Genomic DNA, 14470 nt, shown 5'->3' on the forward strand with positions numbered 1-14470 from the left:
GCTTTTTTTTCCTGAAAAACCACCCAATTTATAGAGGCCATTCAAATCTCCACTCCAGCTCTTTCTGATACATATTTTTCTCCATTTCAAAGAGTGCTAAACCCAATTGTTGAAGCCATACATTGATGGATTTTGGCTACAGGCTGTCGATGCCTACTTGCATTAAGTACCCAGCTATAAATAGTAGCTAATTCTCTAGATGACTGAATTTATATGTAAAGATTGATATTATCTAGAACAGTGGGTTGAAACCAATGAGGTAAAAATTTAGAGTAATAAATATCACTGAACTTGATAGCTACTCATGTGAGTAACAGAAAACAATACCTGGGAAATTAACATACTAACAAGGTCACAATGGGCTCACTGTGGAATACTACTACTTAGAGGCATTCCCATTAGTGCTGTAAAACAAATCGAAGTCCATATAAACAGAGGAACTACTGCTGTTGTGTATTGCATATTGATCATGCCTAGACTATCTGTCAAGTTTCGTTGAGTAAAATTCAAGATGCTCATTAGCAAACTAGTGAAAGAGTGCTCAACATGGCAAAAGGCAGTCAGCCATATTATAAGCAATAGTATGTTTAGCAAGGAAGATTTGAGAAGACCTGAAAGCTTTCCATTTAACCTCAAGCAGGAGGGGTGCTGGTTTGATTTTGGAGATTCTGGAACATTGATTAAATTACACTTTGTGGTGGTGGAACCCCTAGGGGTCTAAATAAAACACTCTCAAGTGACCGTTAGCACTGAGTCTTCTGGACTTGATTAGTGAGGCCTGGAGTGCCATCGGATAAGGGCCGTCTCAGGCCCTTGGTATATCAGAGGGGAAATGGTAGATACACGGCTTCTGGGCCTACCAAGAGAAGTGGCCAGTGCAGCTTCTAAAAGGCTTTGTTTTGGGGGGGTTTGTATTTTGGCTTGATGTTAAAGCTTGGGTAAAAATCAAAGCAGGTACTGTCCTTGTATGGTGATTTCCCTCCAGTGCCTTAATGAGAGGATGACTTACTTTGGAGACACATTCCAGTATTTGTACATACAATTTCCTAAATTCTATTATCTCCTAATGCCATTTTAGTTTTATATTGGCCCATAAAACATGCACAGCAAATGACTAGAAAGTGACACATGTTATGAAAGGGAAGAAATTAAGCGTTAGAGGTAGTTGAAAGAGGAATGTTATGTCCTCTTTATAAGATGAGGAGATGATATTCAGTGGTGTTTGAAAGATGGGTCAAGCAAGAGTCAAGGAGAGATAATCACAGCAAACCGGTAGTGAAGTTTTGCTTTCCTGGAATATTGTCATATGAACCATTTTGATCAGGGCTTGGGTTCTCATCTTGTTGTCTAATCAGGTTCAAGAGACAGAATATTTTCTTTCTGGGATGGGGTAGAGGATAGAATAGTCTACACACTTCATTATTTACATCGTTCCTTCTCGAAGGGAGCTTGTCAGTAGGCGACCTAAAACCCATAACCACGTTCTCAAAGAAATGACCATGTTTTCAGTCACTGAAAATAAAGAAATGATGGGATGTGTGGGTAACTGGAAACATCTGCAATTAAGACACCATGCCATAAGGAAGGAGTAATAGAACCACGCAGAAAAGGAAGCAAGAGAAAAATGCAGGCGATCCTGTAACATTTGTGTGGGAAGTTGTTAGAACCCTCATATGGTGGGAATAGTTCTGATTGGAGCTGAGGAGATAACATTGAGTTTAACCCTCAGACAAGGGGTTTTAGTTTCCAATACGCTAGGATCAGTTGGCTCTGTCAGCAAAGATCTGGGTGTGATTGTTTCTGAGAAACTGCTTAGATGAAATTGAAGATTGGCTGTTTTGTGAAACATAGAAAAGAAAGCAAATACACCCAGTTGCAAATTGCCTTGCCCCTCCTTGAAAGTGACCCCATTTCATAACTTGATTGTGCAGTAAACACCAGGTGCTCTTCCCATGCATATAAATGTAATCCGGTGCTCTCTCAATTGCTATCTCCCTTGAATTTAATCTTAATAGCATTGGCTTCTTGGGAAATGATCTGCCCTTGGTTTTTCTTATATTTGCCAAGAAATCAACCTGTTCTGTGTTTAAGATGTCTGTTTCTGAGTGAGAAATTAAAGATATGGGATTTTGCCCCCATTAGGAGTTGTGAATATTTTTAAGTAATGATTTTTGTTTTACATAGGCCACAACCAAAACTTAGTGGTTCTCAGAATTGGGTCAGAACTAGGGAAGGAAAATGAGATTTCAGGCGCAAAATTTGAAAGGTTGCTAAAAATTCCAATGTTCTAGATATATAATACATATAAAAAATCTATTTGTTTATTTGAAAATCAGAATTTCAGACAGAGAGAGGGAGAGACAGAGATCTTTAATACACTGGTGTATTCCCCAAATGGCTACAAGAGTCAGTGCTGAGCCAGGCCAAAGCCAGGAGCTTCTTCTGAATCTCCCACGTGAATGCAGGACCCATAGTACTTGGGCCATCTTCTGCTGTTTTCCCTGGCTATTAAGCAAGGAGCTGGACTGCAGGTGGAGCAGTCCTAGTTCCTACATGGGATTCTGGCATCACAGATGATGGCATTACCTGCTGTGCCACAAGACTAGCCTCAATTAAAAAATATATTTTATATAAAATTTGTAAAAAGAATTTTAAACTCCATGGTGAACAGAACCTGAGCATATTGAATGAAAACAAGATTTGACTCTACGTTTGTGTGATTCATCTTGCTTTGTCTCACCTGAATCCCAATCTTGATTCACCCTCAGTTTGAAAAACAGATTAGAAAATATTAGAGTGGCTTAGAAGTGTTTGTTTCAAGTGTGTGTGTATGTGTGTGTGATGCTAGATCACAGCACTAGATGTAAAATGTAAACTTTTGGCAGCAGGGTGCTTGGTGGTTAATGTCAAGGGCCTCAAAGCCATACTTAATCTGACTTTGCTTTGGCTTCCTCATCAGTAAGTGGCATAGCATATGAATCCTCCACCTCTGGCACCAGCATTCCCTATGAGCTCCTTTTAAGTTCTGCCAGCTACACTTTTGATCTAGCCCCCTGCTGATGCAGCTGGGAAAGGAGAGGAAGATGGTCTGAGTGTTTGGACCTTTACCACACATGTAGGAGACCCAGATGTAGCACTTGGCTCAAGGCTTTGTCTTGACCCAGCACTGGCCATTGAGGCCATCTAGGGAATAAACCAGTGGATTGATGAGAGCTATGTGTCTCTGTCTCTCCATCTCTGTGTAACGTTGACTTTCAAATAAGCAACACAAGAATATTTCAATAGAAAAAAAAAGATTAAATGTTACTGTCATTCACAGGGTAACTGGTTTATCCGAACAAGGACAGCCTTGATAATGGAAATGGGAAACAGACATAACAACTCCATACTGTTGATGATTACAAAATGAAAGAGTCCCATCAAGCAATACAAATATATAGATTCTATAATAAAAAATGGCAAATTCATTCAATTATGTGCATTCAGATGCTCAACAGCATCTCTATTCAGCCTCTATTTGTGTTTTTTTCACATTCATAGAACCTATGTTTTTCCATATTTTCCATTGACACTATGAAGTGGTGCCTTCATGAACTTTTCACGTCACGCCATGGAACGAGGTGATATCCTAAGTGGCCAGGAAGAACCCATCGTTGTCAGAGACAGAAGAATCATCAGATCCCAACCTCTTGTGTTTAGGTGTCATTTTGTCAGCAAGGTCCTCACAAGCTATCCTGGAAGGGGAGTGTTAATTATGTCACTGATTCGGAAAAACATCAACAAGAGGCCCAAGATTATTTTTTCTTTCAGCTTTCTCCATGTGTTAAAAGTGAGAAATTTGTTAACTATGTGTGTCTACTCCCAAGATAGGAAATCACACTTTACAGAAGTTAGATGGACAGTGTGGAAGTCAAGCAAACCCATTTCAGTTTATTTGAATCCAACTAATAACAATTTGGTGAGAATGAATAATCTGGCACAACTGCTAAATTACAGGAGGGATTGAGAAGGGGCTGTAGGATTGCATTGCTCACACACTTGTGAGGATTAGATCAATTGCTAGATGTAAATGTCTAGAATAACATGGGACATTTATAAAGGTACTTCAAATGTTACTGGGAAAATGCAGTTGAAGGATAAGTTAATTTTGGTGCAAAAATTTAAGATATTTTTTTAATAATGTATATTCCCATGAAGTTTTTGAAGCCTTTAATAAACATTAGCACTTGTTACTACTTTTTTTAAAATATGGTTTAGACTCAAAAAAGTTGAAAGAAAAAGCCACTGTTCATAAGAACAAATAGTCAAAAATGCTGCTGCTTTTTTTTTTTTTTTTGGTCAAAATGTTGCTATCAGTGACAATTAGGAAGCTTGACTACAAAGGTAACACACATGGTTTGTCTTGCTATCCCCAGGTTTTCACCTTGATAATTAAACTTTGTGCTTTGAATAGTTATTTTGAGATATACAGACTAAACAACATCTCTATATAAAACAGATAAATTGGCATTTAAATACATACATACATTCTGTATATATATTTAGAAAACAAAACAAAAAAAAGTTTGTAGCTGCCAACTGGCAACCTTAACAAGTTTCCATTCAATCTCAGTTCTTCTTCTTCTCCCCCCTTTGGAATGCCAAAATGTGTCTTTCCTTCCTCCTCAAATCCAACACCTTTGACACCTCTGCATCCACATCATTTGGCTACACCTCTACCTCTGCTGTGATTTACAAGTCCCCAACTGCAGCCTGTATCAGGGAATACTCTTAGGATGTACTTCCCTGCTGAACCAACACTCTTGCTAATGTCACCTTTTTGTGGGATGATATATATGTCTTTAATATCCATACAGATAACTGATATCATTCTAGATCCTCCAATTTCTGGACTGCCTTGTTATTACCATTTTCCCCCCACCAAACCTTAGTCATATTTATATGATCCTAACCTTACCATTATCTCATGTTCCTTTGAAGTCTTGGTTCTGATTGTTTCGTAGTCTTCCAAGCTGCTTATTTTACTAGACCTACTTCAGTATTTCACTTTCTCCAGTGAAATGGCCAATAGGTTTTTTGTAAATTTCTGGTTCTTCACTACAACTCCTCACTTGCTTGCATCCTTAACACCTCTGCTGGTCTCTCACCTGGAAAAACTTCAATTGTAATTAAACTCAGATACTAGTCATTTCAGTTATCTAAGCCTGACCATGGAACATTTATGGGAGGGAGGGTGCGGTGGGGAGGGAAATGCATCTGCTGATTGTTCGTTTGGAATTCAGTGGGCATGCTCATTGTGTCAGCATTCTGGCCTCACTCCTCACCTTGGACAAATGACTTTTTCATTGTCCGCAGTTAGTGTTTCATACTTGTCTCTTCTTTGCTTCACATCTCATCTGATAAGAGGCCTCAGAATTCATGGCAATGACAAGAACTACTAGTTAGGAGTGCCCACATTTTATGGTCATTGAACCTACTGGTTGACCAGCAACAATTGTTCTCCCAATTTTGTCTCGACAGCGGTAAAACATTTTGTGTCATCATCAATGAACTGGCAGTCATTTAAGCCATTGGTAAAATAGATGAAACACCTGTCCCCCTGTCAAGCCAACTGTGGCTCTTTGAATTTTGTCCTTTCTCACATTCTCACAACCTTTGTTCTTGAAAGCACCCCTTCTTTTACTGGTATGCTAACATCTTCCCTTTTACTATAGCATTCCTTTTGTCAAACATTTTCTTTTATACTTTTGAAAAAAATACGTCCACAAATACACATTTTATTCTATACTATCTTTCATGCCCCTCTGCACAGCAAAGGCATTACAAATCAGTGGAAAGTCTGTTACATTTTATTTCCTACTTAACCCTCGCCATGCAGGATTTCAAAAGACACTGTTCTGTTCTTGGGGATTTTAATTTTCATTCTCTTAGTGCTTGAGCTCACTCAGTTTTGTAGATATCATCTGTTTGCTGGCCACTCCCAACTACACATTCCTGGATTTTATCTTGCCCTGTTTAATTGCTTGCTAACTCTTACTGTAATATCTCATATTGTCTAAATTTATAGACTCAAAATTGGCTTGAATTTCATCCCAAATCTACTTCTGTCCCAATGGCCCCTAGTTTAATAAATGGTAACACTGGTCTTCCAGTTGCTTCAGCTGGATACCTGATACTCATACTCAGTTTGACATTTTGTTTTTATTACTAAAGCATCACCCCTGGAATAAGGGTTGACTTTGGGATCACATTGTTTCCTTCTCCAACAATGAGTATTCTGAGGATCTATATAGTTCCTGTCACATACTAGAAAGCAAAGAAATACGAAATGAGGACTCCTGAATCTGATCACTACCCTTTGATAACCACTGTTATCAAAACCAACATCTCATTACCTATCAGAAGGTCTTTCAAAAAGCACACAGAGGGCAGACCAGCCATGCGGAGTGGTATTTGTCTGTAAGTGAGGGGACTGAGACCTGATGGTACAGAGAGGAGAGTCCAGAAGATCTCTGTGGGTCAGACTGATTCACCAGCTCACATGGCATTCCTAAGATGGGCTTGTTAGCGCAGAGCCATCACTGACCGCCACCTGCCAGACCACACCCAGAATGGGTGAGGGCCAGTCAGGAAAGGCCACTGTTTCTGTGGGACAGGAGGTGGACTAAGTAGGGCTGGCCCATGGACCCACCGGTGTGCATGAGATCTGGCACTGGGAGAGATCCTGATGGAGGAGCTTGGGGAACTCCTCTGTCGGGACACAGTCCCTGCAGGTGAGTGCAAGAACCAAGATGGGGAGCAGCCCAGACCAGGCCAAAATACGGTACCTACTGGCATACATTTGGTGCAGGTTGGGGGCAGGCCAGGCTGGGTCAGTCCATATCACCCACTGGTGAATCTGAGTGCCAGAATGGAGTGTGGATCGGACCGGGTCAGGGTGCAATAACAGCCAGTCTACATGAGGTTAGGACTGGGGGCTGATAGGGCTGGGCTAGGCTGTAGCCCCCATCAGCTCACAGAATATGTAAATATAATTTTATTTCGCTTTAAAAATTTGAAATATGTGTATAGATTTTTCACAAACGTATTTCCTGGGTAATTTTGGAAGACCATTTATGTTTCTCCACAGTCTCCTAGATTCCATAACTATTCACTTGGAAACTTATTTGCTATTTCAGAATTCCAAGTGAATTCTGATCAGTTAAAATAAAATACACTCCCTTGTACTATTTTATATAAACCGGAAGTTACCTGTTTCCCTAATCTAATTTTCTACTTCTTTGCATTCTGTACTGATTTTTCATAATATGCATTTCCCATGAAATTTCTGAAGACCCATTGTATTTCTCTTTTCCATGCAATTTATGTGCAGGAAAACATTTTGTACTGGCAAGGCAGGACTTTGTGAGCTCATACACGTGTAAGACCTCAATGTAAGCAACGTCTAATTCATAAGAAACGTGTTCTCTCTCTGTATGTGTGTGTGTGTGTGTGTGTGTGTGTGTGTGTCGGGATTTGGATGCATTAAGCCAACAGACTAGCAAGTGATGATGTCCTCACCAACAAGTTTATGAATTTTGAGGGGAACAGATTTTGAAAATATCTCTGATCTATTGTACATAAAAGTGTAGCTATAGTTCTCCAGTGATATTACTGGCAGTAATAGTCTTTATATCAAAGGTCATGTTTGTTTTCCAGAGTCTGAAATGGAAAACAGATGCCAGTCTTCTGGTATCCTCTATGAGATTGGGTTATAGGGCAGTGCATTTCAAATATATCCACACAGCCTGACACTGCCTGCAGAGCTGCAGAAGCACTGATACCTGTTCACTATCCTGAGTTTGAGATAAATTAACGGGATATGACTAAGGTTTGGTAGTTTTGAAAATCCCCATGTGCTTCTAATGCGTAAGTAAGTTTGGAGACCACTGAACTGAAAAGCTTGAATTATGCATTTCAATCCTTAAATCTCCAAATAGTGCAAAGACTAGATCTTAGTATTAGAGTTAAAGATGAGACAAGGAGATAAATCTAACTGGATTGATCAAGCTGCAGTCTATTTACATAAAGCCAGATAAATAAAAGAAAAATTAATTATGGGCACATACAAAACATCACACATACAAACTGTCAGTATTTAAAACAACCATGAATTTAATAAAACTTTGCCAAATTGAATATATTTCCCCAATTACAGTTGTCAGATAAATCTAGGGAGCTCAGTTAGATTGAAAATTCAACTAAATTGCCACTTTACAGTATAAGTATATCCCATATAACACTTGGGTTATGCTTATACTAAAAACTCTACTCCTGCCCCAATTAAAAGTTTTAATTAACAGTTGTACATATTTATGGATGCTTGTGTGACATTTTAATACAAATATAAAATGTATACTAATCATATCAGGATAATCAATATTTTCCTTCTTTGACATCCCTTTGATTGGAAATTTGGAACCCTTTTCTTCTGTTGCCTCATAAAAGATGTATCTGAACCTTTAAGGACTAACTTAAGCACTAATTCACTATAGTCAGACAAATTAGAATAAAAACTAACTTTGGCTTTTTGCTTATTGTGTGTTCCTGTGTTTCCTGAATCACATTACATGGTTAACCACCTCCAGCTCGACATGGCTTTTTATGCAGAAGGCCAACTGTACCTTATTCTGCTTCTTCTGTCGTCTTCGGAGACGCAGGAACTCCTTATGTTGCCTGGAGACAAAGTTCACTGCTGCATATTCCAGTAAGGCAGCAAACACAAACAGAAGGCACACCGCCATCCAGATGTCAATCGCTTTTACATAGGAGACCTGAGAGGGAGACAGGGAAGGAGGGAGGGAGGGAGGGGGAGAGAGAAGAGAGGTATCATGAAATTTTGCTGGGAAACCAGATTCTAATGCTGTGAACAGCAGAGTAACCTCATTTCCTTGGTCAAGCATTTTCTAGCCTTCCTTAGGAAAGTGTGGAAGCAGTGTATGAATTTCATTCTGAAGATTCAGGTAAGTGGAAGTCACACAAACCACTTGCCTGGCCCTTGCTCCTTCCCACAAGAGTATGTGAGATGCTGCATGCTAAATAGTTGGATTCGTCCATTCTCCAATGTATACCACATGTCAAAACATCACTTTGTGCTCTACAGATATAACTTGCCAATAAAAATTCCCTTAGTGAAAAAATAAAATTAAAAACAGAACTTTGGGGGCCCAGCGCGGTGGCGCAGTGGTTAAGGTCCTCACCTTGCACGCCCAGGATCCCATATGGGCGCCGGTTCTATCCCGGCAGCCCCGCTTCCCTTCCAGCTCCCTGCCTGTGGCCTGGGAAAGCAGTCGAGGACGGCCCAAAGCTTTGGGACCCTGCACCCGTGTGGGAGACCCAGAAGAAGTTCCTGGATCCTGGCTTTGGATCGGCATAGCATTGGCCGTTGTGCTCACTTGGGGAGTGAATCATTGGACGGAAGATCTTCCTCTCTGTCTCTCCTCCTCTCTGTATATCCGCCTTTCCAATAAAAAAAATAATAATAAAAAGATAAATCTAAAAAAAAAACCCCAGAACTTTGGGATAAAAATAGAATCGACATAATTATTAAAGCTTGTTACTTCTTTTTTCCCCTTAATATTTAAAGCCTAATATCGTTAAGGTAATTCTTAGAAACTCGGATGAGAAGTAAACTATGTAGTCACAGACCCTTCCAAAGCCAATTTGTAATTTCCATCAACTTGTTCATCTTAATTGACAAGAAAGCATGGTTATAGTTTCAAATTCACCGTTCAAGAGCATTAAGCCCAACCAAAGTAAAACACCAAACTTTTTAAAAACAAGAATTATTTTTTATTGGAAAGTCAGACATACAGAGGGGAGGAGAGAGAAAAAAATCTTCCGTCTGCTGATTCATTCTCAAGTGGTTGCAATCGTCAGGGCTGAGCCAATCTGAAGCCAGGAGCCAGCAGCTCCTCAGGGTCTCCTATGTGGGTGCAGGGTCCCAAGGCTTTGGGCCGTCCTTGACTGCTTTCCCAGGCCACAAGCAGTGCAGGCGAGGACTTTGGCCACTAGGCTACTGTACTGGTCCCAATGTCCTCCTTCTTATTTGGTTTACAATTTTTTAAGTTTTAGAGAGATAGAAGTAAACAAAGTGATTAGATTTGACTACAAAAAAAAATCACTTAAAAAACTTCCAGTTGAATGTGACTTACCCAATTCTAATTTTAAAATAAGGTGCCCTAGTGGTTGGTAGTTAGGGCTTTCGAGCACGTTTTAAACATTTTTCATGTGTAAATTTTGTAACCATGAATAGTATTATGTTCATTTTCTTTGAGGAATCTGAGATATAGAAGTGTTAAATTATTACTCAAGATCACAGGACTGGTAAGTGGTTGACCCAGGACTGGAATTGAAACAGTCTGAGGAGTAGTTTTCTTTTTGGAAAACAACCAAGCACACTATTAAAGCTAGTATGACGTGGATCTTGTGTTTCAGTTTTTATGTTGAGTATTTCTCACGTCATTTAACTTTCATCTAAATCATAATTTCCTATGCTTGCATAATGGTCCATGTCAGGATTCATCATTCTATTTTCTAGGACATTTATTTTCTATTTTATTGCTATGGATATAAATGTTGTTGATATGAATATTCTCTCCAAAAAAGATCTGACATTGTTTCTACTAGATCAATTTTTACAGCAATTACGAGAATAAACAATATGAGAATAGACTTTTGACTTTGAAATTTAGCACCAGCATGAAGGATATTAAAAGCAGACTTTGAGAAAAGAAAGCCTGAGTTACATACCATGTTCTGCTAACTATTTCTAACATTTCTTGATTTCTTATCCTCCTTCTACCTCCATTTCCTACCTGTAAAACAGGACCAATCACAGTATCTGTCTCTTGGAATTCTTAAGTTGATGATGACACTTATTATATGAAGAGCTAAAAAGAGTATTGAACACAAAATAATTAACATATAGATGTTTGCAATTACTTTTCTACTTAAGGAAAAGTTTTTTCTATTTGAGAAGTTTCGGAAGAGGCAAACAAAGAAAGTAAAAATTATCCACAATCCTAACATATCTTAATGAAGTTTTATCACCCGTCTTAGACTATCAGTCCTGCACAATATGAACTACTTGTTAATCCCATATATGTTCTATCAAAGTGGTCCTTTACTTTGTCATCTCTGGTCTTTTTGATACAGGTATCTTCAAAAAACTCATGGACATGCATGTTATGAATAAATCATGTATAGATTTCAAAACTTTTGTACTAAAATTTGCTTTTTAACCCCGAGTGCCACAAAATGTCTGAGGTATCCTTCTCGAATATTTCTATTCCTATATGAGATGCTTGTTCTATCCATTCTGTTGAATGGATTGCTCAGAATTCAAGGTCTGGCATAGCTCTCCTGGGAAGGCTCTGCACCTATCACCTTTCTCCCATCTGGATTAGGGGTCACTTCTCTTGATTCCCTTTCCAACCTCTATAGAACTTGTCCGTCAGCTACTTGAGCCCTATCCTTGCACTATAAGCATGTTCTTGTTTTAAAAATCTGTTTGCTTGATTTTTAGGGCAGGCTTTTTGCAAGACTAGCATAGGGCCTGTGTTGATGTGTGGGGTAGATAGGTAAATGGTTGAATAACTGAATAATTGTGTGAAAGAAAAAGGGGAGCAAGGAAGGACATATCTAGCTCTTTTTGTGTTCTAGGATTTTAATATCACAATTCTCAATTCCATATTATTGCCCACAGTTGCATGCATTTGATAGTTAAGAGATTGGACTCTTAGTAAGGTTTTATTTTCTCAGTACACTTAGGATTCCTAGAGAATTTTTTCAATAAGCAATAATTTGTCTTTTATTTGCTCTTCTGGAGCAGTCTTACTTCCCTGTAATTATAGAGCAGTGCCAATTACAGCATGCTAGTTTATGTATTATTCAGATGGTCTGTAAATGTTTTAAGAGCCAATAATAAGAGGGATGTGTCAATACTGAGATATGTCCATACAAGTTGCACAGAGATGACCACAATTGCTCCCCTTTCCTGGTGTTTTTAGATCTCAATAATTTGTTCCCCTCTTCCCCATCTTCTCATGCCCATCAGTAGGCCAAGCATGTGTGGAGCTTCTTTTATAGCTGCTCATAAATGAATCCTTTAAATCCCTTAATGATTTTGCTTAGTCCCCAAATTTCTTCCAAATCACGACTGTGCTTCCAGCACTGAAGTACTGACATGAAATGCATTATTCACACAGATTTAGAGGATATTAGGAGAGCTCTGTGACATACGATGTGATGTTCCTCAGTGCTTGACCTTTCAGGATTGGCATTCTTTTCAGTTGCTTTTACTCAGCTCTGAGGTCAGATTCTGTCTTTGGCTGATAAACCATCACTGTTTGCAGCTCACATATTCCCCTGTCACATCTGTTTTTATGATTCTTGGGCTCGCATGATTTCTTTCTGAAACACTACTTCAATCTTGCAAGATAGTTTTCAAAAGTAATTAAGCTCTCAAAAATGTTGTTATGATTTACTAGATTGATATCCTTTCAGGAATATTTAAATCAGGAAAAGAAGAGAATCAAGGGCTGAATACACAGAAGACACTATATTGGGTGCAGGTAAGAATTAGGACAGCAGACACGAAGATGATTAATATGCACATTTCTTCTTCCTGGAGCATTGTAGGTTACACTTTAGGGAATGCTGTTCATAGTGTGATCCTGAAAGTGTCACTCATGAAGATTAAGGAGCAATGAATTATGGCCCATGGATCAGATGTGAACCACCACATGTTTTGTAAAGTGTCATGGAACATGACCATATATATTTATTTTTTTACACTGTCTATGGCTACTGTTTTATTTTATTTGCATTACAATGGCACAGTTGAGTCATTGTCACTGAAGTCAAATGCCCCACCCAAACTATATTATAATAGCTACTTCGCATGCCCAAAATCTCTGTTAGAGTGCCTACATTTGCGTCTTGGCTTCCACTCTTGATTCAAGCTTCTAGTCAGTGCACCCAGAGTTGGCATGTGGTGATGCAGGTACTTGTGTCCCTGCCACCTGTGTTTGGGACCCTGGCTTTGGCCTGACCTAGTGCTGGTTGTTATGGGCATTTAGGAAGTAAATCAGCAGGTGGAAAAAGTGTGTGTTTCTCTCTCAAAAACAAACATATACAACTTTTAAAGGAGAAGCCATGGCTTGTTGATAGAGGTAGGTATGGCAACATGTAACTGATGCAAGATGGAAGGCTGCATGTGCCAAAACAGAGCCCAAAGATTTTGTGGTTATGTTGGAGGGTTGGCGTTGACAATGTAAATCAAGAAAGGCTTTCTTTATCCCTGAATGCTAAAGTACTTGACTTAGTGCTTGAGCAAAGACAGGAGTTTGAGTGGAGTGAAAGTGGTAAAAGCAAAGCCATGAAGATGGGAGATACAGTTGTCTTTGAGGATGTATGAACAGGCCATTGCCTTTGATATGCTGGTTGTCTTGGAGGTATATGGGGAAGGGTAGCTAGGTAGTCTGCTCCAATGAAGAGGGCATTGGAGACCAGACAGATAGATTAGGACTTTCCAACTGCTCATAAAGAAAAGTGCAGCTTTGAAGTGGGGTGTATGTGTACAAACGGAAGTCCTTTTTCAATTGCTGTGATGTCCTTTGTCTGCCAAAGCAAGAATCTTACCAAAAGAAGACACTCTTTCTTTATAAGAACTTAACTTTTTCCTTTTGACATTTTAAAAAAGATTTAATTTTTTATACTTATTGGAAAGGCAGATTTACAGAGGCAACAAGACACAGAGAAAAAGATTTCATCTACTGGTTCACTCCCCAAGTGGCCACAACAGCTGAAGCTAAGCTGACTGAATGCCAGGAACCAGGAGCTTCTTCTGGGTTTCCCATGTAGATGCAGGGTCCCCAGGCTTTGGCTAATCCTCTTACTGCTTTCACAGGCCATAAGCAGGGAGCTGGATGGGAAGTAGAACAACCAGGACTCAAACTGGCACCCAAATCTGGTACATGCAAGGCAAGGATTGAACCACTGAGTCATTGCACCAGGCCTGACTTTTTTTTTTTAAGGTTTGCATATTTATTTGAAAGGCAGGTTAGAAGGAGAGACAGCGAAAGGCCTACTGTCAGCTGGTTCACTAGCAAAATGTCTCCATGACCAAATCTAGACCAGGCTGAAGCCAGGAACCAAGAGCTTCTTTCAGGTCTCCCAAGTGAATGGCAAGAGTCCAAGTGCTGCCTCTGCTGCTTTTTCCCAAGCCATTAGCAGCTGCAAGTGGAGCAGCCAGGACACAAAACAGCACCCATAGGGGTTTCCTGAGTTGCAGTTGGTGGTTTTTCCCGCTATACCACAGCATATGGCCCCTCCTCTAGAGCCTTTAGAATTTCTGAATTGTTTGTGGAGCCTCTTTATTTATTCTTTGTGTTTCTTGTATTCTTTCCTCTACAGTTTTCTATGTTCA

At 39.4% G+C, this 14470-nt stretch overlaps 1 protein-coding gene across 2 annotated transcripts in view; it reads right to left on the reverse strand.

Annotated features, from left to right (window-relative positions):
- The window catches only part of LOC121166753 (glycine receptor subunit alpha-2), a 153235-nt gene that overhangs the window by 25600 nt on the left and 113165 nt on the right, over window positions 1-14470 (reverse strand). For both annotated transcript variants that reach the window (XM_040996033.1, XM_040996034.1), the window contains exon 8: window positions 8664-8813. In XM_040996033.1, coding sequence (XP_040851967.1) covers window positions 8664-8813 — 150 coding nt within the window. The remainder of the gene's footprint in view (window positions 1-8663; window positions 8814-14470) is intronic.

Source organism: Ochotona curzoniae, unplaced genomic scaffold (genome assembly GCF_017591425.1).
Source record: "Ochotona curzoniae isolate NIBS_2020 unplaced genomic scaffold, NIBS_Ocur_1.0 patch219, whole genome shotgun sequence".
Lineage (NCBI taxonomy): Eukaryota > Metazoa > Chordata > Mammalia > Lagomorpha > Ochotonidae > Ochotona > Ochotona curzoniae.